Raw genomic sequence first — 25100 nt, 5'->3', positions numbered from 1 at the left:
TTAAAAGAGTCGATGAATACAGAAAATAAAATCTACTTCTGTTGCTGCTCTTCTTTATTCCTTTGTGGCATTTGAAGGGTAACTCAAACACTCAAACCAGGAACCTCCTGACCACCACTCATTCGACAATGACTTAATTGTCCTTGATTCCCATTATGTGTGACCTCTTGGAGTATAAGAAACTTTTGGATTTTTGGAGTATTAGAGCCAGCCAAAAAAAGAGAAAGAACAATGGGGGGAAAAAACAGGCCAAAAAAATGGTTTGTCGTATGTCGTCCAAAAAGTACACAAAAAATTCAGTATGGTGTCCAAAAACTCAAAGAAAAAAACTATGAGTAACCTATGACCTTTTTGTCCAATTTTGGACCGTTTTTTTTTTTACTTTTTTGTCAAATTTTGGACAAAAATTTTTTTTTTATTAAAAAAGGTAATTTTTGAAGACAAAGTATATAGCATGACGTTTTTGTCAAATTTTGGACCAAAATTATTATTTTTTTTAATTGTCACATTTTTGACGACATAGTATAGTATGATGTTTTTGTCAAATTGTGGACCACATTAAAAAAAAAAAAAAGATGTCAAATTTTGGGCAACATATATAGTATGATGTTTTTGTCAAATTTTAGACCAAAAAAAGATTTTCGAAAAAATTTCCAGATTTTAGACGACATAGTAACCCTACCATCTGAGCTAAACACGGACAACGTAGTACAGTATTATGTTTTTGTCAAATTTAAGACCAAAATGTTGTTTCCAAAAAATTGTCAAATTTTGGACGACATAGTATAGTATGACGTTTTTGTCGAATTTTGGACCACAAAAAGATTTTCAAAAACCTGTACAGTTTTGGACGACATAGTATAGCATGACTTTTTTGTCCAATTTAGGACCAAAACATTTTTTTTAGAAAAAAAATTGTCAAATTTTGGATGACATAATATATTATGACGTCTTTGTTAAATTTTTGACCAAAAAGAGTTTTTCAAAAAAATTGTTAAATTTTGGATGACATAGTATATTATGACATTTTTATCAAATTTTTGGTCAATTTTTCTTCTTCAAAAAGTTGTTAAATTTTGGACGACATAGTATAGTATGACATTTTTGTCAAATTTTGGACCTTTTTTGAAGGAGGACTTTGGCTTCAACACAGGTCTGTTGGGTGCTCTACCATCTGAGCTAAACACTGACAAAGTAGTACAGTATGACGTTTTTATCAAATTTCAGACCAAAAATGTTTTCCCAAAAAATTGTCAAATTTTGGACGACATAGTATAGTATGACTATTTTGTCAAATTTTGGACCAAAAAAATATTTTCTGAAAAATTGTTACATTTTGGATGACATACTATAGTATGACGTTTTTGTCCAATTTTGGGTCAATTTTTTTTCTTCAAAAATTTTTAAAAATTTTGGACGACATAGTATAGAATGACGTTTGTCTAATTTAGAAAAAAAAAATTATTTAATTTTTTTTTTAACATTTTGGACGACATAGTATAGCATGACATTTTCGTCAAATTTTGGGCCAAAACATTTTTTTCAAAAAAAAGTAAAATTTTGGATGACACACTATATACATAATATAGTATGATGTTTTTGTCAAATTTTGGACCTTTTTTAAAGGAGGACTTAGGTCTGTTGGGTGCTCTACCAGCTGAGCTAAACACTGACAACATAGTACAGTATGACGTTTTAATCAAATTTTAGATCAACATTTTTTTCCCCAAAAATTGTCAAATTTTGGACGACATAGTATAGTATGACTTTTTTGTCAAATTTTGGACCACAAAAAGATTTTCAAAAAACCTGTAAAATTTTGGATGACATAGTATAGTAGGGCGTTTTTGTTACATTTTGGACCCAAAAATGTTTCTTTTAACAATTGTCAAATTTTGGACAACATAGTATAGTATGACGTTTTTGTCAAATTTTGGACCAAAATGTTTGGTCTAAATGTTTTCCAAATTTTGGACGACATAGTATAATCTGACGTTTTTGTTAAATTTTGAGAACATTTTTTTTTTCAAAAAAATTGTTACATTTTGGACGACATAGTATAGTATGACGTTTTTGTCAAATTTTGGACCACAAAAAGATTTTAAAAAAACCTGTAAAATTTTGGACGACTTTGTTTAGTATGACGTTTTTGTCAAATTAAAAATAAATAAATAAAAAAAAATTGTCACATTTTGGACAACATAGTATAGTATGACGTTTTTGTCAAATTTTGGACCAAAAAAGTTATTTCAAAAAAATTGTAACATTTTGGACGACATAGTAAAGCATGACATTTTTCGTCAAATTTTGGACCAAAACATTTTTTTAGGAAAAAAAAATCTAATTTTGGACAGTATTCTCAAATTTTGGGCAACATAGTATATAGTATGATGTTTGTCAAATTTTGGACCAAACATTTTTCTTGAATTTCTTTTTCTAATTTTGAACAACATTGTGTATGACAATTTTGTCAAATTTTGGACCAAAATGTTTGGTCTAAATGTTTTCCAAATTTTGGACGACATAGTATAATCTGACGTTTTTGTTAAATTTTGAGAACATTTTTTTTTTCAAAAAAATTGTTACATTTTGGACGACATAGTATAGTATGACGTTTTTGTCAAATTTTGGACCACAAAAAGATTTTAAAAAAACCTGTAAAATTTTGGACGACTTTGTTTAGTATGATGTTTTTGTCAAATTAAAAATAAATAAATAAAAAAAAATTGTCACATTTTGGACAACATAGTATAGTATGACGTTTTTGTCAAATTTTGGACCAAAAAAGTTATTTCAAAAAAATTGTAACATTTTGGACGACATAGTAAAGCATGACATTTTTCGTCAAATTTTGGACCAAAACATTTTTTTAGGAAAAAAAAATCTAATTTTGGACAGTATTCTCAAATTTTGGGCAACATAGTATATAGTATGATGTTTGTCAAATTTTGGACCAAACATTTTTCTTGAATTTCTTTTTCTAATTTTGAACAACATTGTGTATGACAATTTTGTCAAATTTTGGACCAAAATGTTTGGTCTAAATGTTTTCCAAATTTTGGACGACATAGTATAATCTGACGTTTTTGTTAAATTTTGAGAACATTTTTTTTTTCAAAAAAATTGTTACATTTTGGACGACATAGTATAGTATGACGTTTTTGTCAAATTTTGGACCACAAAAAGATTTTAAAAAAACCTGTAAAATTTTGGACGACTTTGTTTAGGATGACATTTTTGTCAAATTAAAAATAAATAAATAAAAAAAAATTGTCACATTTTGGACAACATAGTATAGTATGACGTTTTTATCAAATTAAAAATAAATAAATAAAAAAAAATTGTCACATTTTGGACAACATAGTATAGTATGACGTTTTTGTCAAATTTTGGACCAAAAAAGTTATTTCAAAAAAATTGTAACATTTTGGACGACATAGTAAAGCATGACATTTTTCGTCAAATTTTGGACCAAAAAGATTTTCAAAAAAAAGTTACATTTTGGATGACATAGTATAGTATGACCTTTTTGTCAAATTTTGGACCAAAACATTTTTTTTAGAAAAAAAATTGTCAAATTTTGGATGACATAATATATTATGACGTCTTTGTTAAACTTTTGACCAAAAAGAGTTTTTCAAAAAAATTGTTAAATTTTGGATGACATAGTATATTATGACATTTTTATCAAATTTTTGGTCAATTTTTCTTCTTCAAAAAGTTGTTAAATTTTGGACGACATAGTATAGTATGACATTTTTGTCAAATTTTGGACCTTTTTTGAAGGAGGACTTTGGCTTCAACACAGGTCTGTTGGGTGCTCTACCATCTGAGCTAAACACTGACAAAGTAGTACAGTATGACGTTTTTATCAAATTTCAGACCAAAAATGTTTTCCCAAAAAATTGTCAAATTTTGGACGACATAGTATAGTATGACTATTTTGTCAAATTTTCGACCAAAAAAATATTTTCTGAAAAATTGTTACATTTTGGATGACATACTATAGTATGACGTTTTTGTCCAATTTTGGGTCAATTTTTTTTCTTCAAAATTTTTTAACATTTTGGACGACATAGTATAGCATGACATTTTCGTCAAATTTTGGACCAAAACATTTTTTTCAAAAAAAAGTAAAATTTTGGATGACACACTATATATATAATATAGTATGATGTTTTTGTCAAATTTTGGACCTTTTTTAAAGGAGGACTTAGGTCTGTTGGGTGCTCTACCAGCTGAGCTAAACACTGACAACATAGTACAGTATGACGTTTTAATCAAATTTTAGATCAACATTTTTTTCCCCAAAAATTGTCAACTTTTGGACGACATAGTATAGGATGACTTTTTTGTCAAATTTTGGACCACAAAAAGATTTTCAAAAAACCTGTAAAATTTTGGACGACATAGTATAGTAGGGCGTTTTTGTTACATTTTGGACCCAAAAATTTTTCTTTTAACAATTGTCAAATTTTGGACAACATAGTATAGTATGACGTTTTTGTCAAATTTTGGACCAAAATGTTTGGTCTAAATGTTTTCCAAATTTTGGATGACATAGTATAATCTGACGTTTTTGTTTAATTTTGAGAACATTTTTTTTTTCAAAAAAATTGTTACATTTTGGACGACATAGTATAGTATGACGTTTTTGTCAAATTTTGGACCAAAATGTTTGGTCTAAATGTTTTCCAAATTTTGGACGACATAGTATAATCTGACGTTTTTGTTTAATTTTGAGAAAAAATTTTTTTTCAAAAAAATTGTTACATTTTGGACGACATAGTATAGTATGACGTTTTTGTCAAATTTTGGACCACAAAAAGATTTTTAAAAAACCTGTAAAATTTTGGACGACTTTGTTTAGTATGACGTTTTTGTCAAATTAAAAATAAATAAATAAAAAAAAATTGTCACATTTTGGTCGACATAGTAAAGCATGACATTTTTCGTCAAATTTTGGACCAAAAAAGATTTTCAAAAAAAAATTACATTTTGGATGACAGTATAGTATGACCTTTTTGTCAAATTTTGGACCAAAACATTTTTCTAGGAAAAAAAAATCTAATTTTGGACAGTATTCTCAAATTTTGGGCAACATAGTATATAGTATGTTTGTCAAATTTTGGACCAAACATTTTTCTTGAATTTCTTGTTCAAATTTTGAACAACATTGTGTATGACAATTTTGTCAAATTTTGGACCAAAATGTTTTTTTTTTTAAATTGTTAAAGGTCACATAGAGTGGTCCTGTTGCACATAAATGTTAGTTATGGAGGTCTACTTACATATATTAACTTGTTTTTATGGTCAAAAACCTCCTAGTTTCTGTAAACTAGCCGATAGAAATCCTCTTTTCTGACAGTGTTTTTCAGCCGCGATGTTTCAGAGTGAACTTTCACCCCCAGAAGACAGAGTCTTGTGATTGGCCAGTACTATCCAGCACATCCGTTCTCAGAAGCGCAGCGCCCCCCTCTGGAACGGCGGATGCACTGCTCCTCATTATCAAAACATTGTTTTAACAGTGTTTAAAAATAGCTTCGTCACGACTCCCCGCCGCAGTCCCATTTATGACTTTAAACCGGAGTCAGACCCAGAGTCAGAAGACACTGTCGCTCGCGAAACACCTCCACAACGGACGTTATTCTTCTTCTGCGGTTCAATGTACGCAACCGGATGTGCCCGGACTAGTGCCCGGAGCAGGACGATCGGTTGTTCAGGAGAACCGGTGTTTACATAACTGTTACGGGATTTTCAGTGATCTCGTTGAGCCCCGAGATTACAATAAAACACAACGTTCTCAGCAATGGCTGAACTGTTTGTTTCGAACCGTCAGGCTTCATAAACAAGGTAATGACGCAGACACACACCAAAAAAAACAGGGATGATAGGAACTTCCGGTCTAGTTCAGCTTTAAATTTTGAATGACATAATATAGTGACGTTTTTGTAAAATTTTGGACCGAAAAAATATTTACAAAAATTTATACATTTCGGATGACATACTATAGTATGACCTTTTTATCCAATTTTGGACCAAAAACCTTTTTTAGAAAAAAATTGTTACATTTTGGATGACGTAGTATATTATGACGTTTGTGTCAAATTTTGTGTCAATTTTTTTTCTTCAAAAATGACGACATAATATGACTTTTGTCAAACTTTGGACAGATTTTATTTTGTAACTTTTTGGACAACATACTATAGTATGATTTGAAAAAAGTCATATTTTAGTATGTCATCCATAAAATTTCAAAGTTTAGAATGTTGTCCATAAAATCAAACAAATGTCATGGTTTAGTACGTTGTCCTAAAAGTTCCCAAAATGTAGTCCGGAGATAGCTGTGTTTTTTTGTTTTCCCTCCATCAATAACAGACATTGGCTTTTGCTAAAGGAAATACCAAGTATAAAATTGAAATGTTGAGAACAATGTTAAAATCTTAAGAAATAAGTTTGAACCACGAAAAAAGTTGAAATGTTAAGGGGAATTTTTTTTTACATAAACTTTGACAGTAAAGTTGAAATTTGAGAAACAAGTTGAACGTTAAGATTTAATTTTTTATCCATTTATGTAACTTTAAATTTGTAAAAAGCAACACATTAATTTAATTTCCTAAAATTGACCAACCTTAACATCACAACACAAGGCTGTCACATCAAAACACCAGCGTGTTCATTTAGACAAGTGCTTTCTTTTATTATTATAATAAATTCAACATTTCATCTTTAAGAGAAACAAAATACAATTTACACAGCCTGTATTTATATATTACAGCACATTATAAAGAGACAACACTTTACTTTAAGTCCCTTTTTAAGCATTAAAGTTTAAGTTGTTATCATCTCAAAAATGTTAATCAAAAGGGACTTTAAGTAAATGTTACTTCTATTTATGTGCATTTACTGTAAATTTATATGATGTTACTGTTTTGATTTGAGACTGAATCAGCAAATTACTGCAAATCAGGCATCAGGTAAACTAAATAAAAGTGAAGAGACTAAATATTTGAAGGTCCAGAGAGTACAAATACCACATGGTTTTCTACCAAACACAGAAGAGAAAGAAGAACCTCTCTGTGTGGTTTACAACAGGCAGCCCAGTACTATTTTAAAAGTAAGACAATTCTGTCAAAACAATACAAAATGATTTAACAATAACAGCAGCTTTAGTGACAGTGACGGTGCCTGGGAAGTGAGTTCATATCCTATTTTCCCCACCGTATTTTCACTTACACGCATGCTCAACAGTGGAGTGCAGTCCATACAGAGTCAGAGTTTGTGAGTTTTTTGGTCTGTCGAGGCTCATTTGACCGCGACTTCAGTCTGTCCCGACTCTGCCTTCTGGGAACAGCCGTCTGTTTTCTTGGCGTTGTCGGGTCGAGGTCGCCGCAGGTTCAGGAAGCTGAAGCGAGACTCCAGACTGAAGGTCCTCTTCATCGATGCAGTGGAGCTGCTGCTGCTGTTTGTGATGGTGGTGGTGTTTGTGGTGATGGAGGGAGCGTTATCCAGCTCCACCTCTGCACCTTCTGCACGGTCACCTACAGCAGACGAGAAGGTCAGTGAGACCTTAATGTTTTTATTTTTCCACCTGTGAAGTAACCTCACTAAACTTTTTTGATGCCAATACTTACTTAAAGTAGACATATTATACCCTATTTCTCCAAGTTAAGCTAGTTCCCTGGTGTCCTAATGAACATGTCTGTGACATGCTTTGGTCAAAATGCCATAAGGATGAAGCACCACAGCCGTTCAATCACTCTGCCAAAACAGCCCTGTTCAGAACGCTCGCTTTTGAGTGCCTGTGTCTTTAAATGCATATGAGACACAGGAAACTACGTCAGCGTCACGAAATTGGACACCTTGCCAAGTCCAAGTGGAGAAGAAAATCGCAATTTTTTTTGGCCTTTGACTCAGCCTCTGTAGGTGATGCTCTATCTCTCTATAAGTTAGTGTGTGATTAATCAGTTTCCTGTTGCCCTTTACGCCAAGTCTGACTCCAGTCTGACTAAGCTCATACAAGCTGGAGTAATCATTATTGCATTATCCAGATAGTTCGACTAAATTCGGGCTAGTCTTAATCGGACTAAGGTATTATTGTACCTTAGTCTGACTAAAAACGGACTTTTAACATGCATGTAAACGCACGGAACGACAAGTGTAATTTTTTGCATATAACAATAAGTCATTTAAGAGCAGGAGGAAAGGCTGTCTGCATTAAGATTCACAACCAACTTCATGAAGGACTGAGATCGAACATGGTATCTTTTAAGCATTTTTCCATTTGCTCACCTCTCTCCATGTCACATTCAGGCGACGACGCTCCACTGCACTCACTCCGCGGTCCAAGCACCGGTGAGATGAGGCTGAAGTCTGACAACGACACAGGGGAGGGAAGGTCCAGACTGTGGGGCCTGGACGGTGGATCAGGGGAAGATGAGGAGGAGGAGGAGGAGGGAGTCGGCGACGGAGAAGACGAGGAGGACATGTATGACGAAGAGGAGGAGCTGCCGAAAGGGCAGGGCGACATGAGGTCCTGTGGGCTGCGGGGAGGTGAGCTCAGGCTGCAGGTGGAGCGAGTTTCCGAGTCTTCCTCAGACATGACGCTGCCGCTGCCACTGCCGCCGCACGTGTCGTCATCGAAGCTCATCGAGGCCACTGCAAGGGAGGGAGGTGGAGATACAAGACGGGAAAAAAAGAAAAGAAGTGTGAGTGTGTGTAAATGCTGATGAAAATAGAACGGTCACGTCACATCAGCACAGGTGTTCATTTTCAAAGCAGCAACACATCACAGACAGCTGTACGAGACGAAACGTGCTATTTATAACGCAGTCGTGCTTTGTATCGGTCACCTCCACTCTTAATGTGGTTACCACGGTAACGTCATCAATCAACTACACAGTCAGGGCCAATAAAGATGAGGTGTAAACACTAACAAACAATATCTTACACCGATTTATAGTCCAAATAACTGATCCTTTAAAAAATAAAAAATAGTTGCAGATGAAGTCAGTATTTGTTCTCAAATAAAGTTTCAACAGCTGTTAAACAGGAAATGCCTTAGTTCACAAAGCTACCACTGTGTGTTTGTATGTGATTGACTCTTAACCTAATTTTCTCTGAAACCTTTCATTTGACTCTGTGATGAGACTTTCCAGGGATTGAGAGGAACAGACATTTTGCCCTCAATTAACTTAAGAAAGTGACTCATAAAGCTCATCATTCAATTACCCTTGAACAAGACCTTTTCAGTCTCTCTTACTTTAAAGTAGACATATTATATCCTATTTCTCCAAGTTAAGCTAATGACCATGTCTGTGACATGCTTTGGTCAAAATACCTTAAGGATGAAGCACCACAGTAGTTCAATCATCCTGCCAAAACATTCGCTTTTGAGTGCCTGTCTCTTTAAATGCAAATGAGACACAGGAAACTACGTCAGTGTCACTCATTATTGCCATCATATATAAAATGTAAATCCTCTGAGGCTGGAAGTTTGTGTAGAACTCTGTGCTGCACTGTGCAGCCAAGAATAGAACACTTCACAGACTTCCACTCTTCCAGATACTATTGCCCTCGCCTGAACTCTCGTGTTTTTTTAGGGACAAAGCGGAGCTCCACGAGACAACAATTCAGGAATGTCTCACTGTGACGTAGCAATGAGTGCAGAAGTCAACATCGTGTGTTTTATCTCCTGTTCTTGGACTGAGGTGGACCACAAAAACATGACTGAGTCATCTTTTTTCACACTTTGCCGACTTATAGGTCCTTAAGAGTCCCAAATATAAGTATTTCATTGATTAAAAAGTTGATTTTGCATAATATGTCTCCTTTAAGGCTGTAGTGCAACTAAGACAGGAAATTGGACACCTTGCCCAGTCCAAGTGGAGAAGAAAACTGCTATTTTTTCCCCAAATATAGTATTAAATATAGTATAAGTATTAAAATAATTAAAACCTTTATTTTGCATTATATTTGTGCCCTTTAAGATATTTATTTCACTCTCCAAGGCGCAGACAATTGTGATGCAAGTGTGTCCTGCTGTGACTCACTAGATATGCCGTCAGATTCCATTTTGAAGTTGGAGATGTCCCCAGAAACGCCATCGCCCTCCTCGCCCACGCCCCTCCCCCGTGGACCCATGGCGGAGTTCCGCCGCCTCTCGTGGATCTCGTCGGAAATCATCTCCAGGCTCTGGAGGGCCGCTCTGTAGTCGCCTTTGGCCCGAGACAGTTTGGCCTGGCGCTCGTCCACGTTCTTCTTCAGGTTCTGGAGTGGAGACAACAACAGCGGTGGTGGCCGTGTGAGCGACAGCCTCAAAGAAACTCTTTGAAAATGACACAAAAGGGATGAAGGTTTGAGGCGACCACGTACCTCCAGCTGTAGATAGAACTTTGCCTTCATCTCAAAGTAGGGCCTGCAGAGGAGGAGGAGGTCAGGAAAGAGATGAGAGGAAGAGATTAGATAAATTTGACAAATTCTCCCAACCTTTTGGTCAAGATTTATGTTGATGTGCTTTAAATCACAGGCATAACATTAAGTCTTAATTAACCCGTTTACCCATTCAAGATTATATTTGGACACGGTTTTTATCCAATAACTCAAGAGGTGGTCGTCTCTGCTGGTGACTCTTACTTTGACTTGTTGATGGTGCGTTTGAGCTTCTTCTCCAGCTGCTTCATGCGACTGTTGGCCGCCACGTATTTCGCCGCCGTCTCCTTGTGCGCCAGCTCGCTCATCGTCTTGCCGTGCTCGGCCTCCATCACCTGTGACATCAGGGGGGTTAAACATCAGCCTTGAGAGACTCTCGTCAACTTTCCGTCATAGATTTTATAAATCTAAATTTTTAAAATCTTAACAGGCACCTTCTGCGTGGCGTGGTTGAGCATCTCCTGCCATGCGGAGTCAAACTGCCGGTTGTCCTCCTCCAGGAGCCTGTGTTCGGCCAGTGAGATGGTCTCCTTCGCTGCCCGCAGGACCTCTGTTGCCCTCTGGAAGTCCTGTGTGGCTTTCTGAGCCTCGAGCTGCGCCTGCAGCACAGACACACACATTTATGATGTTGATAGCTTGAACTGCTATGGTGCTTCACCCTTAAGGTGTTTTGACCAAAGCATGTCACAGACATGTTCATTAGGACAATGTCTAAATATTTAAAGTCAATTAACATACATTTAAAAGTAGCAACAGATTAAAAAGATCAGATGTTGAAATGGATTTAAAAAACATAGATATGTATATTCTTTTTTTCACTTAGAAGAAGAAGGTATCAAACTGTAAGCTTCGGTCTGTGAGAAACTCCCTGAATCAATCACGTTGAGTTTGACTTTGACACATTTATAACTATGAGGGTTTAGAAACGTTATCAGCAGCGACAAGAAAGCCCTTTGTTGCGATGATGTCGCACACGAGATGTCCCTGACATCATCATCATCTGGATCACGTGAAGCCACACAGCTGAGGCATTACACGCCACACAACATCACAATACCATGGTTGTGTTCGCCACGTGAATAATCGGTCTGATTCGTGTGTGTGTGTGTGTGTTTGTCTGTGGATAAAGGGGCACCAGGGCAAAAAGTGAGGACTTTAACACGGTCTTCAAGATCTGCGTATGTATTCAAACATGCAAAACAAAGAATCTTAAGCTGCTTGTGATTTTTGACCATTTTATATTTACCTCAAAAAGGGGAGGTTCTATGTTTCTATTGCTTAGTTTTTGGAAATTCATATATTAAACCACTTTTTTTTAATTTTATAATCATGCTGTTATGTCAGATGTTGCTTTACAAACAATTTAAATACACTGAATAGGTTTGTAAAAACATGCAACTTGTCAGCCATGTCCTTACATAGAGACAGTATAATGTCTTCCCCTCAGCTTGTGCACTGGTCTGCAGATGCTGTGACATCACCACATGCTCGGTGTAATGTCATTATGGACGGGGACATCCACATGCTGCTGCAGCAGGATTCATACAACCTCTGCTTTGTTGCCGTCATGTAATCGGCTTTGTGTCGCACACTGCGATAAAATACAAACACACATGCTACCTACAGTAGTCTTTTACAGTATGTGTGTGTGTGTGTTTCAGTGCCGGGGCCCGGACACATCAACACCACAATAATAACGACTGGACACTTATGTATATTATGGAAAATTTGTCCAGTCACAAGGTCACAACATGATTTAAAACTTGACCTGGAGTAGCACTATAAACAGATACTGCATGTGAATCTGCAGATTCTGGGTCTGAAGGCTTCTGGCTTCTCCACTTTTACTAATTGCAGGTAAACGGTCCATGACGAGAGCAAAAGAGGTGGATCACGTCAACAGATGTGCATCAGCTTTTCGCCTTTTAACCAATCGGTGTTCATATGCAGCCAGGCGTTACATGAGATTAGCCAAAAACCAAATAAATACAGTTGTAGATGATGATGATGATGATGATGATGCAAAATCCATTATCGGAAAGTAAACATGATACAGTGAAAGGAAAACAAGTCTTGTTTACACTACAAGCCTCAAAATATTGACCCTCACCCCCGAAGGCTCATTCTTCCAGACGATATAACCAGTTTGTTCCAACACTGAGGTCGAAATGTCATGATTTTGCGTGGTAATTTTAGCAGCAAAGTATTGTTTTAATTTTTGAATTTAAAGAAATTGCCATTATATTGCTTATATAAGCATTTAACCAAAATACACTTGATTTGGAACTTTAATTTAATCACAAATGGCATGTATTCAACATTTCAGGACACAAACGTTTACATAGAAATAAATATGTTTGCCTCTGTATCCGGTTGTAAAAAATTCTAATATGAGAAAAATAGAATATGTAGATAAAACTGATCCAAAAGCTGGATTTATACACCGATTAGTGAACAGATAAGTGGTTTTCATGTTGGGTCTGTGTATTTCTCTTAAATCCTATGATTTGAGTCGAGACCAGTTTCTCTGACACCAAAGTCTGCCTATCAAGCCCACTGCTGATAAAGATGCAAGAAAAGCAACAATCACTCAAGCCTTCAAATTATTTACAGCCTCACAGAGCCACCACGTGCACTGCAGGGATTTAGTCTCGTTTTCCATCACTCTCTCCTCTCACTTCTCCTCCTCCCCTTCTGTCACGTTTCACTTTACTGTCTTCCAGAACAGACGGCACATTCACTTTTGAAAAGTCTGGAACGCATGCGAGATGCTCTGCAGGATAAATGAAGCACAATAGTTCACAAATGACTAAATTATGTGGTTAATCCATTACTTTCATGCTATATTATATCCTTCTTTCTCTTCTCTTTTTCGTATTTATTACATTGTGGTGTAGATAAGTTAGCTTTGAGCAAGTTAAGTCCCTTTTCCAATGATTAAAACAAAACAACAGACGGTTCCACGTGACTTCACAATAGACTAGGGAGAAGCATTACAATCAAAAAAAAAAAAAAAAATGCAGCTACTTTATATGTATTATTTGCCAAAAGAAACACCTATGAGATGCATTCAATGACTGTGGTAAATTCAGTCACTGCTGCAGAATTCACAGCGTGTTGAGCTTCAAGGGGCAGCTACGAGATGCATTCAAGACACCCTGTAAATGCTATGTTTTTTGGGGGCGTCTTGTTGACTGTTCTAGCAGCGATCTAAAATAATTCAAACACTTCTCGTTTGTTGTGCATGTTTTACGGTGGATTTGTAATGTCGATCATTAGGGAGAAAAATTAAGACAAGCTCCTATTTCTTTAGTTGGATTTATCCGTGTTGAAAAGAAACTAATATACCAACTGAATTTGGTGCCGTCTTCTGATGAAAGGGTGAAAACATAAGGGAAATAAAACACGAAGAACGTCGTAGAAATAGTAAAATAAAAAGATTTAAAATGCAGATTGTAGTTCATACAGTGTGTATGAAGCCCTGAATGATTAGTCACCCAATTCTGATAATAAATATCAGCAGTTGTAGCCCAGATTTTTCACTGCTCCAGTTTTCCCTGTTGCCTCCCTCCATCTTCCACTGCAGACCACTTCTTCTTATTCGTTTTTCTCTTTCCAACTAGTCATCCTCATCTCCCCTCTCCCTCCTCCTCCTCCTCTATGCTTGCACACTTTAATCACCCTGCATGCAGCCTGTAAAACTTTCACAGAGACGAGTCTCCAGAGGCACACGGGTGCGCTTCAATCCTCTCTCTCTCCATCTCTGGGAGGAAAAGTAATTTAGTTCTACAGGCCCTTCAATTATTCAGGAGAGCGTGAAACAAAGAACGCATGCTGTGGTAACTTGTTACAGAAGAAACAAAACACAAAAGGCAACAGCAACATTTTCCACACATTGTTTGTATCAGACTGAGCCAGAGTTCAATCCTCTTTTCATCAAAGACCACTTTGCTGCGATAACATGTCAATAATTACACTCAAACGTTCATAAAAGACATTGAAAAACCTCACTCACGTCAGTCATGGCTGATGAGGAAAGATCAACTTTCACATCACCACCTTGAAAATAAAAACAATACGACGCAGTTTAGATGAAACCTCACGCATGGTAATCTCCTCTACAAGAGCTCACATCCCACATTTCTCCTTCATTCAGCCACAGAGGAATGACAAAAAACAGTTTGTCTCCACAGACAGCATCTGTTTTCCTAGTGACCTAATTTGGCAATTATTTCCCCCCAGAAAAGCCCTATCTTTTTAATCTCTGCTCCTTCATTGTGTTTGGCAAATTAAATTCCTGTGAAGAAGAAACATGAACAATAATGTCTTTCAAAACTGAGGCCTTCTCCTATAAAACAGCATGGACACTGCCATTTAGTCCATGAGAGACGTGAAGGAACCGCACCTGGCCTAGATACGGTGTGAGAGAGCTTCAGGGTTGGGGAAAAAAAATATATATATATAAAAATGATACACAGATGAAACCACAGCAGGGGGAGTAAGTGAAGCATCAGCTGCTGAGGCCACATCACAGTATCCAATAGGCAAATTAACCCAGTTAAATCCAGGCTCAGATGTAGGACTGCTAAGGTTCTAGGTTCAAAGACAAAGCTAGAAAACACCCTTTCATTAGTCAAGTTTGGTGTAAATTAAATTTGTAGCTCTAAGGCAGGGCTGTTATTGAATTTAACTCATCAAAACATGACATGCTCACTCACTCCAAATGGCAAAGCAAAAAGCCTAAAAGAGGAGAGGAACCGCTCCAGGAGAAAGAATAACCCAAGATGAAGAAGCAAGAAGAAGTAACGAAAACCTGTCCTCCCCTGTTCCTACACACAGGTTTAGATCATGCAACGTCTACTGTGCCCTTGAGGAAAAGGTTCGTTTCAGATTAAAAAGGTCTCTTCTGGGTCACACAACAAAAAGATCTAATGTTCCAGCGCCATTTGTGAAGATAAATAGAAGATTTAAAGATGTGTGTAACTCAGCAGGGGTAACCCTCATTATTGTTCTCCCACACAATGCCTCTCCAATCATTTGCTGCCAGCTTGATGCCTGATATGCAAATGTAGATTACCCAACACTCTCACATTTGTTGGTCTGCATTTTATCTTTTATTTGATGTCGAGGTCATTTGTCTCCACCCGCCGCTGCCTGCTGCTTATCTGCTACAGCAAATAATGAGTTTTTCCCTATTCAAACTGAGCAGGAGAGTAATGGAGCAAGTGCTGAAAAGAGAAGGAAAAGATTTCCTAGGGAGTAAAGTAAAAGCTTGTACAGTCGCAACAACAAAACTACATTCATACTTGAGCAATAATGAAGTTTCAGAGATTTGCTGCTAAATGTTGAAGGCAAAAAAACCCAGATTCCAGACGCCAAAACAAGGGCATTCAGAAGGGGAAACCCTGGTTTTAAGACAATCCATTGAATCATTGATGGGATATTTTACTCTGAGCCAGCCAACCATCAGCAGCAAATCTAAAGAGGGCTCCATTGTCAGGGAAGGGAAACACACAACTAGTAAACACCATTTTAAAACTTCAGGCTGTATGCTTGGGGGAAAGCTGGTTCAGACAGGAAGTGAAAGTAAAGAAATGCGTCGGGCCAGCAGGTGAGTTAACAGGTAAGAGGAAGTAGACATCATCACATGCTGTACTTCCCCATTTCAGTTCCTCTAGGACCTCATCAGCATTATTATTATTTTTACACCAAAACCACATGGTGTGTTTTCTGAAAAATAATTTTTACAGAAACATCTATGCACTTCTTTTACCGACATCGTCATTTGATATATTAAGTTCTTGAGCAACATTTGATAAACACTATATGGACAAAAGCATTTGGACACACCTGTTAAGTGTTGAAGGACAATCTTAAATCTTCATCATACTAAAGACATTTTGGACAATGCTATGCATCCAAAGTTGTGGCAACACTTTGAGGAAAATCCTTTACCATTTCAACACAATTGTGCCCTAATGCACAAAGCAAGGACTTTAGGTTTGACAAGTTCAGTGTGACCTCAACCCCTGGAATAGAGACTGCAAGCCAGGCCTTCTCATCAGTGGCTGACCTCATAAATGCTCAGATTGTTTAGAAATTGTGTTCATTTCACCTTGTATATTTCTCGTGTTTCAAACGGGAAAGACTACCGCTGAGAAAAGGGAACTTTAACTACAGCATTACTTTACAGAAATGCTTTCATCATTGCCCTTTATTTCAGCACAAAGTAGCAGCTCCTACAGCTCAAGCATAACTTGCACAACAGGTGGCTGCTTCGACACACACACACACACACACACACACGCACACACGCACACACGCACACACGCACACACGCACACACGCTCACACGCTCACACGCTCACACGCTCACACGCTCACACACTCTCACACACACACACACACACCTGAGGAAAGGCAAGAGGAACTGAGACTGAGGTCTAACACGGTCTGTACATTTCCTCTTTAATGTCATTTTTAAAGCCAACGACATTTTCTGCAAAACATCACCTGTTTAAAGAGGGAATTAATTAAAGTTTAAACAGCTGAAAAAAAATCCAGACCTTTAAAGGTGTGTAAATCGTGCATGTAAATCAACTTTTTTTTACCACTAGAATTACCACTAAAGGCTCGAAAACTAAAACAAGTCTCAACCTGGTAAAATCCCTGAACAAGTAAAAAGAAAAAAATAGGGATATGATTGACCCAAACCAAGCAGAACCAAACTAGGGAATACAAAGGTCTCTTTATTCAGCAGAGGCCAATATTCAAGTGCAATTGCTCTAATTCTATTATTTATCTATAACAAATCAGCAATTTAATAATAACAGGACTGTGAAGTCAATAAGTTCAACTCCAAAAATAAATTTGTTGACAAAATGTCAATGTGTTGTTTTCACCCAGCAACAAGTCTGATTCGCCCATGTGCCAAGAGCGAATTAAAGACCAGACCATTAAATTGAGTAAGATCAAAGAAGACCAGATCAAACAAATGTCATGAATAAATCTGGTTGAAGACACAGCGACACAAACCATGGTCACATGGCCCTAGAATCAGCCTTAGAAACCCAAACTGACCTGTCTGGCCAACCTGCGGGCCTCCCAGTATGGCTTGGACTCTTCAACAGCCTTGCCGATCTTCTTCACCAATTCGTCCAGTTTCACTGTGGCATCCACCAGCACGGAGCGGAACTTCTGCCTCGCATCCTGTTTGAACAAACAGACAAACAAGGTTTTAGGGAGGATTTAGGTCAAAATCAGAGCAAAGACGCAGAGCAAATCACAGAAAAAAAATTTATACCAGTTTGGATTTGGGTCATTTTTATTCTCTCTGATGTTTAAATATGTGCAGCATAATCAACCCAATTTCAAGCGAAACCCAAACTACACTGGCTGAAACAATTCTTTGAATCAATCGTCAACTATTTTTATAATCGATTAATCGTTTCGGTTTTTTCATGTTTAAAACAAGATTTCTGTTGTTTTAGCTTCTTAAATGTGAATATTTTCTTCAATTCTTTACTCCACATAACAAAGAAATCATTAAAACTGAATCATTTTGGTTTGTGGACAAAACAAGACATTCGAGAACATCGTTATTTCGAGGTTTGACAAACACTGATCAACGTTTTTTTTAACATTTTCTGACATTTTCGGACCAAACGATTAATCCAGCAAATGAATCAACAGATTAATCGATTATGAAAATAATTGTTAGTTGCATGAATGAGGCCATTCGAGAATCGTGGAGTTTAAATCAACCGCCATGTCACCAGTGCACTTCCGAATAAACACTTTTTCACGACTGTTAACAAGGTGTTGTACCTCATAATCCTTTATGGAGGTACAACAAACCTGTTAAGAACCCAATCATCTAAAGTAAAACCCCAGAACTGCAAGGTAAAACAATGAAAAGTAGATCGAAACAATGGACAACAAAATGCATCACCCAGCTACTACACTTAATCTAATCTGGTCAAATTATCTGCATCATCATCAGTGCCAAAGAAAGCTGACACAGTTTAATAAAAAAAAAGTGTATCTCGACAGACACTGAAGAAGAACACTTAAGGTCTGATATAATTTTGTTGCTATCTGTTATGAAGGGAACCATTTGTTCCACATTAGGTCGCTCTGTTTGTTCACTTGTTCAAAGTCAGAAAGGGATTTTTCTCGGACTGATTCTGGCTCTAAAAATCCATCATGGTCACGTAATCAACCTCAAGGGAGCAGAACACAATGACAAATGGACCGAGAGAAAACGCTAAGATAGAAACTACAGTTTCCTCCACAGTTCACACTGCGAGAGAGGATGTCAGATGTCAGTCAGCGCAGACATGGTCCAGTAACACTCTGCTGTCGCTGTCCTCAAGAGACCCCTTGAAGAAAATAAAGGGCATTTTTTGTTGCACATTTACACTATATTTAATTTAGTGTAGTCCTTTTTAAGGACCGTGTTAACAGCAGCAAGGGAATGTGGCACTTAACACATTGGCGCCGGGAAAGCATTGCCGCATTTCTACCATTAGAGTCGGTAAAGTGTAAAGTTTTGAAATTTCTTCGAGCAAACATGGAGGACGTTGACAGCGCTGTAAGCACTATCACCGCCACATGTGACTGTTACAGTCATTACATGCTGTTCTTGTTCTTCACACTCACATCAGGACTAAATCAAGGCACTGACACAAGTTGATATTACTTTATTTTCTTACTGGTTTTTAATTGAAAATAGTTATTCACTTTACTTTTACATTTTTGTATCTAAATAAACTAGATTTCACAGAGAGCCACAGGTGTAAGCTCTCAAATACTTTTTGAAATGTGTTCCTATATCTGCTACAGAGGCTGAGAAATCAGTCATTTAGTCAGCATTGAAGCTCAGGTTTTAGAGGCATTTTTTCCAGGCGCTTCAGGCCTTAATGGGTTAAGTAACCAACATACTTATATATAACCAACAAGAGGCCTCATCTATTCTTCAAACTAGGGCGGATTGTCTACCATTTATCCACATTTAATGGGATTAAAACGATTCGATAGAGGCCGTGTTGGGAAAACAACAAATATAGACATTAGGATTCACAAGGTCGCATTCTTGTCTTGACATATTTAAATGTGGATAACGAGATAGTATCTGATTCATTGAGAGTTGCACAATAACTCTTCAATGATACAGCATTCATGGACAAGAAGAGCTGACAAGTAACATCTAGGGTCTATTAATCTTCCTAGGATTATAGTAGGATTACTGTGCCGTCTACTGTATAAAAAAAAACCATTGAGAATCTGTAAAAACAGAACACCTGCTTAAGTTACCCATTTTGCTACTATAGTAAATTATTAGTTATTATTATTATTATATATTATTAATTAGTAAAGCATTACTAGTCAGGCCAAGGCTCACTTTTAATCTTCTAAAATAATCTAATAATGTAAAATCTAAAAGCTCAAGCGGATGAATCTGAAGCTTTACACTTTCAGCAATTTTGATAATCAATTTTGGATTTGTATTGGATTAGAGGCTTGAGTTCATTTCAGCAAATCAAAAGCAATGCATTTAAAGTTAAACAAATTTTCCTTTTAAAGACAGTCTGAAAATGGAAAACTCATGACTCTCTTGTTTGTGTTTTCTCCTGGTTATTTTTGAGTTCAAAAAATGAAATCTCGTCGGGCCAAAAAAACCATGTGCGTGATGTCATGTTTGTGTGACTCCAGATTGTTAAAATGAGTCTCTAAAGCAGGGGTCACCATTGGTGCCCGCGGGCTCACTTCACTTCACCTCACTTGTATCCATCACTCAGTAAAATATCATTGATATTGCTTATAAAAACTGATTATCGTTAGGAGTAAGTACTGGAATTAACTTAAAACATTATGCAATTACATTTTCATCAGCCAATTACAAAATGAGTCAGCTATTGAGATATGGTTTGGTTAACATCCTGATTTTTCAGCTGCTTATCTTGAATATGTTTCTGGTTTCTTTACTCCATATGATAAAGAAATCATTAAAACTGAAAAATATCAGTTTGTGGACAAACCAAGACCTTGGAGAAAATCATCTACTTAAAAGAAAACACTTTGGCTCCAGCACGATGGATTACGAGGGAAAGTATTGAAAAGAAATTTCAGTTCAACAAGAAAGAAAAAGAGGAACAAAGGAAAGAAATGACGTAAAAAAAACAACAGTTTCCACACAGTTTTTCAATGATGTCGTAAACAAGCTGATAAGAAAGCTGTGAAGTCAACATTTTAACCTTACAATCATCGTTTTATTCCCACTCCAGGGCTGCCAAGCTGCCCTAGAAAAGTAAAACAAGGTTACAAGGCAACACAGTCAAACATTATGGGACAAAAAAGCTCCTTAAAATAGAAAGAAAAAGACATGTAGCCGAGTCATGAATCCTTGTCCCCCACCTGTCATCTCAAATCAAATCAAGTCACTTTTATTGTCATTAAGCTGTACATACAACAGTAGTGCAACAAAAAGAGAGAGCGTTTCACAGGGATCTAAAGATTTCAATATTTAAATACACATTTGCACCTAAGCAGAACCAGTTTCTGTGGTTTTTCAGCTTCTTAAATGTGAAAATTGTCTTGTTTCTTTGCTCCATAGAACTAGAGCTGCAACTATTGATTAATATCGTAATCGATTAATCTATCGATTATTCTCCTCGATGAATTGTTTAGTCCATAAAATGTCGAACCTGGAAATGACGATGTTCTCGAATGTCTTGTTTTGTCCACAAACCAAAATGATTCAGTTTTAATGATTTCTTTGTTATTTGGAGTAAACAAACAAAGAAAATATTCACATTTAAGAAGCTAAAACAATCAGAAATCAGAAATGTTTTAATCATGAAAACAGCTAAAAAATAGTTGACAATTAATTTAGTAATCGATTAATTGTTTCAGCTCTACGTACAACTAAGAAATCATTCAAACTGAATAATTTTGGTTTGTGGACAATACAAGACATGTTTGAGAACACCGTCATTTCCACGTTTGACAAACACCGATTTCAACATTTTCTTGACATTTTATGGAATGAAACGATTGCTCAACTCGACTATTACGAAAATAATCGTTATTTGCAGCGCTAAATTAAACTGACAGTAACGGTGCGTTAAAGAAACAGAGTTTAAGCAGGAGATTGTCGAGTCTTCCCAGATCATTTGACAGAAAAACATGTTACCTAACACAGCTTTATTCTTTTTATTTAATTCAATATCATTGATTTGACGTCTTATCTCACTGCAGAAGCATCAAGTCCACCGTGAAGAACAGTCTCTGCTCAGAGAGCACATTATAATAGATATGGAAAACCCCGGCCAGCTCCTGGCAACAAATCACATTCATTGGAAGAGAAAACATTTTGACAGAATAACTCATTGAGTCACAGCTTCACAGCGCATGACACAGAGTTAACTTCTGACCTCGGAGCTGCCCGACTGACTGACTGACACCATGCACAATCTTCAAACTGCAAAGCAAAGCAAGACTTTGACCTCTATAAAGATGCGCGAACATGTTGCTAACCTACATTAATGTAAGCAATTAGCTTTTACTGTTTTTTATATGGGATACAAAGATCAGTTATAAAAGCAGACAGAGCATGATGAGAACCTTACAAACAGCTGGGCCTGGAGACCGGGCAAAGGTTAAACTGAAAACGGCTGCATCTGCACAGAGGTTCCTTGAAAATAACACTATAGGCAGAAAAGACAAACTGACTGATTTGATATCACACACCGTCAGTCAACACTTGGAAGCACATGTGTATTCACAATTACACGCTCCATTAGTCAAAACCTGACACGCCACGGGACCACAGATAAACCCCACAGAGACATTCAAAGATAATGCCGAGTGTGCGTCAGCAAACTGACCTCCAGCTCCGTCTCACATCTGTTGATATCGTCAGTGGACTGGTTCAGTTTCTCCAGCTCCCCCTGGAAGAGGAGACACATCGTGAGAAATGTTCTGAATTTATTAAAGTGACACATTTAACATATTAAAGAATACGATTCTACCAATGTATACCAATGAATATTCAAACACACTAATACAGATTATTTCCATGACCAAAACCCCCCAAAATATAGATTTTATTAAATGAAGTGGCAAAGAGAAACAAGAAATCCCCTTGATTTGCTGGAGTTTTTTCTTACTTATTGGCTGGAGTTTTTTCTCACTTCGGTTTTCATTTAGCAAACAATAGACTCAACTCACTCAACTCAACTTCATTTATAGAGCGCTTTAGGCAGCTATAGCTGGGACAAAGTTCTTAAAGGTGCCATATGTAAGAATGTGGCCAAAAACGGTTACTACATTCAAAATTCAAAATACTGAGATCTTTTAGGTTTCATTTTTTGACGTAACTGGCAACCCGTGGTTGCTCGGCAGCTGAGACTCTACTGACTGCAATGATTGGTAGACGGCGGTAGGTGGCGCCACATGGCAAAACATAATTTCAATACATAAACATGATTTGCAGTCTGCAAAAGATTTTTTTAATGCAAATATTTTGTCTGTACTGTTGTTGTTGGTGAGTTCAGTTTGTTATATGAACATTATTCCTTAGTCTCTGTGAAATATTAGGAGGATTTTATGGCCAGTTGCTTTAGATTTATTACATAATGCACCTTTAACAATACAATAAATAAAACATGGCACATAAAACATAGGAGACAAAATAAAAAGAATATAAAACAATTAAAAATATATCTAATAAAACAATAACAATGTTTAAACAATAAAAAACTATAAAACTATAAAACAATAAAAATGTTTAAACAATGGAAAATAGAAAATTATAAAAAGAAGAAGAAAAAGACAGTAAACAATCTAAACTATGGCTTTTACTTTGGAGTCTGACTATTTGTTTGCTTTAATAATTTGCAAAACTAACAGCCAATAATCAATATTACAGCAACAAATCCCAATTGAATCCTAATCTGATGAAAATTGACAATAATTGGGTAATTTTGACTGGACATAGAAACCATTTTCAAAACCATCTGCTTCAGGAAATTATAACTTTTGTTCCTACATTATTGTCAGACCTATCCCATAGTCACTGAGACATTTATCTAAATGTGGCCGAGAGATAATTTAGTCCTTATCGAAGTTTGACCTCATTATTCCTTGAATATTATTTAAAAACAGCATTTCTTTTCTACCATCATTTTCTATTTGACATTGTTTTAAAACAAAAGAAAGAAATATGTTGATTTTTAATTAATGATTTGTGGTTACCATTTAAATTACATCAAGTTAACTGGATTATTTGTAAATAGTGATTAGGCTACATCATGTTGTGTGTGTGTGGGACTTTGGTCCCTGCTGTTAGCTGCTGCTACTGCAGCTGCTGCTTCTACAATCAATGACATAAACAAACATTAGCAACAATCAATGAAACTGGCGTTACCTGGATTCTTGGGTCCACCTCCTCGTCTTCATACTCCGTCTCCTCATCCGACCTGTGCTCCCTCTCCGGGTGCTCCATGCCGCAGGTGGAGGAGGGCAGGTGTCACAGGCGAACAAAGGCGGCACGAACCTACAGACAGACGGCACGGTTCAAGTGTCTCACTCGGTCATCAGGCGCCGAATTATATTGATATCCACAGTTGTCCCTAGTGTGCTTTATATTTCTTTTGCCCCCCAGTGTTTTTTCAGAGTAACCTGCTGTTTTGTATCCACAGGGCCGTGTCGAACAAGAGGCTACAGCGACAATCACGTCCTCCCTCTCCCCGCTCTCCCTCCACACTGGACTGGCCGCTGAAAGACCCGAGCACTGATTCACACTGGCCCCGCCCCCTTCTGCGAAGCTGTATGAGGGGTGACTAGTGCCACCTAGCAGTGACGCGGCACTAAAGAATATTTTCAACATTTAGGTGTAGCATGCATCAAAATTCAATTCTAATACTCGACAGCAAGTGAATTTGGCCCAGGGCCAATATTTTTCTAAGCAACTGAATACTGGGCTAAAACCTGACCTGTTTTCTTATAATCTAACTATTCAATGTTGTACAAAAATAGCACATTTAAGAGACTGCTGACTGTGTTTTTACTGTTTACCTCTCTTATGTTGTGTTCTCAACATTGTTTATGGAACACTCTGAAAGCGCAGTGGAAAAATATGACATTTTATGCATTACATTAAAATGACACATGTCTATACATAGCTAATGCTAGCTAGCCATGACCTAGTTAGATCGTAGCTAGCATTGGTACCAGGATGTAAAGTGACTGAGGGGCGTTTTAAAAAACTGTTTGGGGGGGGGGGGGGGGGGGGTGGCTGGAGGTTGGATAAACCAACATGTACTGTTACACACATTAATCTTATTATCCTATTGTGCATTAAGAGATACATTCCTACCACTATAGCTGGGCTGTCTGTGTCATAGCAGCACATATAATAAGCATTTATTAAGAAACTATGCTGATAAACAACCTGTGATATAATTATGGCAAATGATTCAATTATGTGCTTTTACATGAAGTTTAGATGTGAGGCACTACACACTGTATGCTGCTTTATGAAAAAATATAATTATAGTTGATCTCCCTCGATCAGACTTTTCATATTTTGTCAAGCCAAAGCTGCATTTAGTAATGCGAGAAAACAAATGTCTATGTCCGGTCGGATAATATGGATTCATATTTTG

At 36.8% G+C, this 25100-nt stretch overlaps 1 protein-coding gene across 1 annotated transcript; it reads right to left on the bottom strand.

The window, feature by feature from the left end:
* Positions 1–7305: 7305 nt before the first annotated feature.
* Positions 7306–23938, bottom strand: sh3bp5b (SH3-domain binding protein 5b (BTK-associated); the record flags this gene model as incomplete). Its single annotated transcript, XM_083892674.1, has 9 exons — positions 7306–7541; positions 8293–8658; positions 10053–10269; positions 10375–10417; positions 10636–10766; positions 10866–11030; positions 17512–17640; positions 22320–22382; positions 23861–23938. The coding sequence occupies 9 exons, from the start codon at positions 23936–23938 to the stop codon at positions 7306–7308; spliced, it is 1428 nt and encodes a 475-aa protein (XP_083748800.1).
* Between the last annotated feature and the right edge of the window lie 1162 nt (positions 23939–25100).

This window comes from Microchirus variegatus, assembly GCF_963457635.1.
Source record: "Microchirus variegatus genome assembly, chromosome: 1".
Taxonomy (NCBI): Eukaryota; Metazoa; Chordata; class Actinopteri; order Pleuronectiformes; family Soleidae; genus Microchirus; species Microchirus variegatus.
This window is presented reverse-complemented; position numbering and strand designations above follow the sequence as displayed.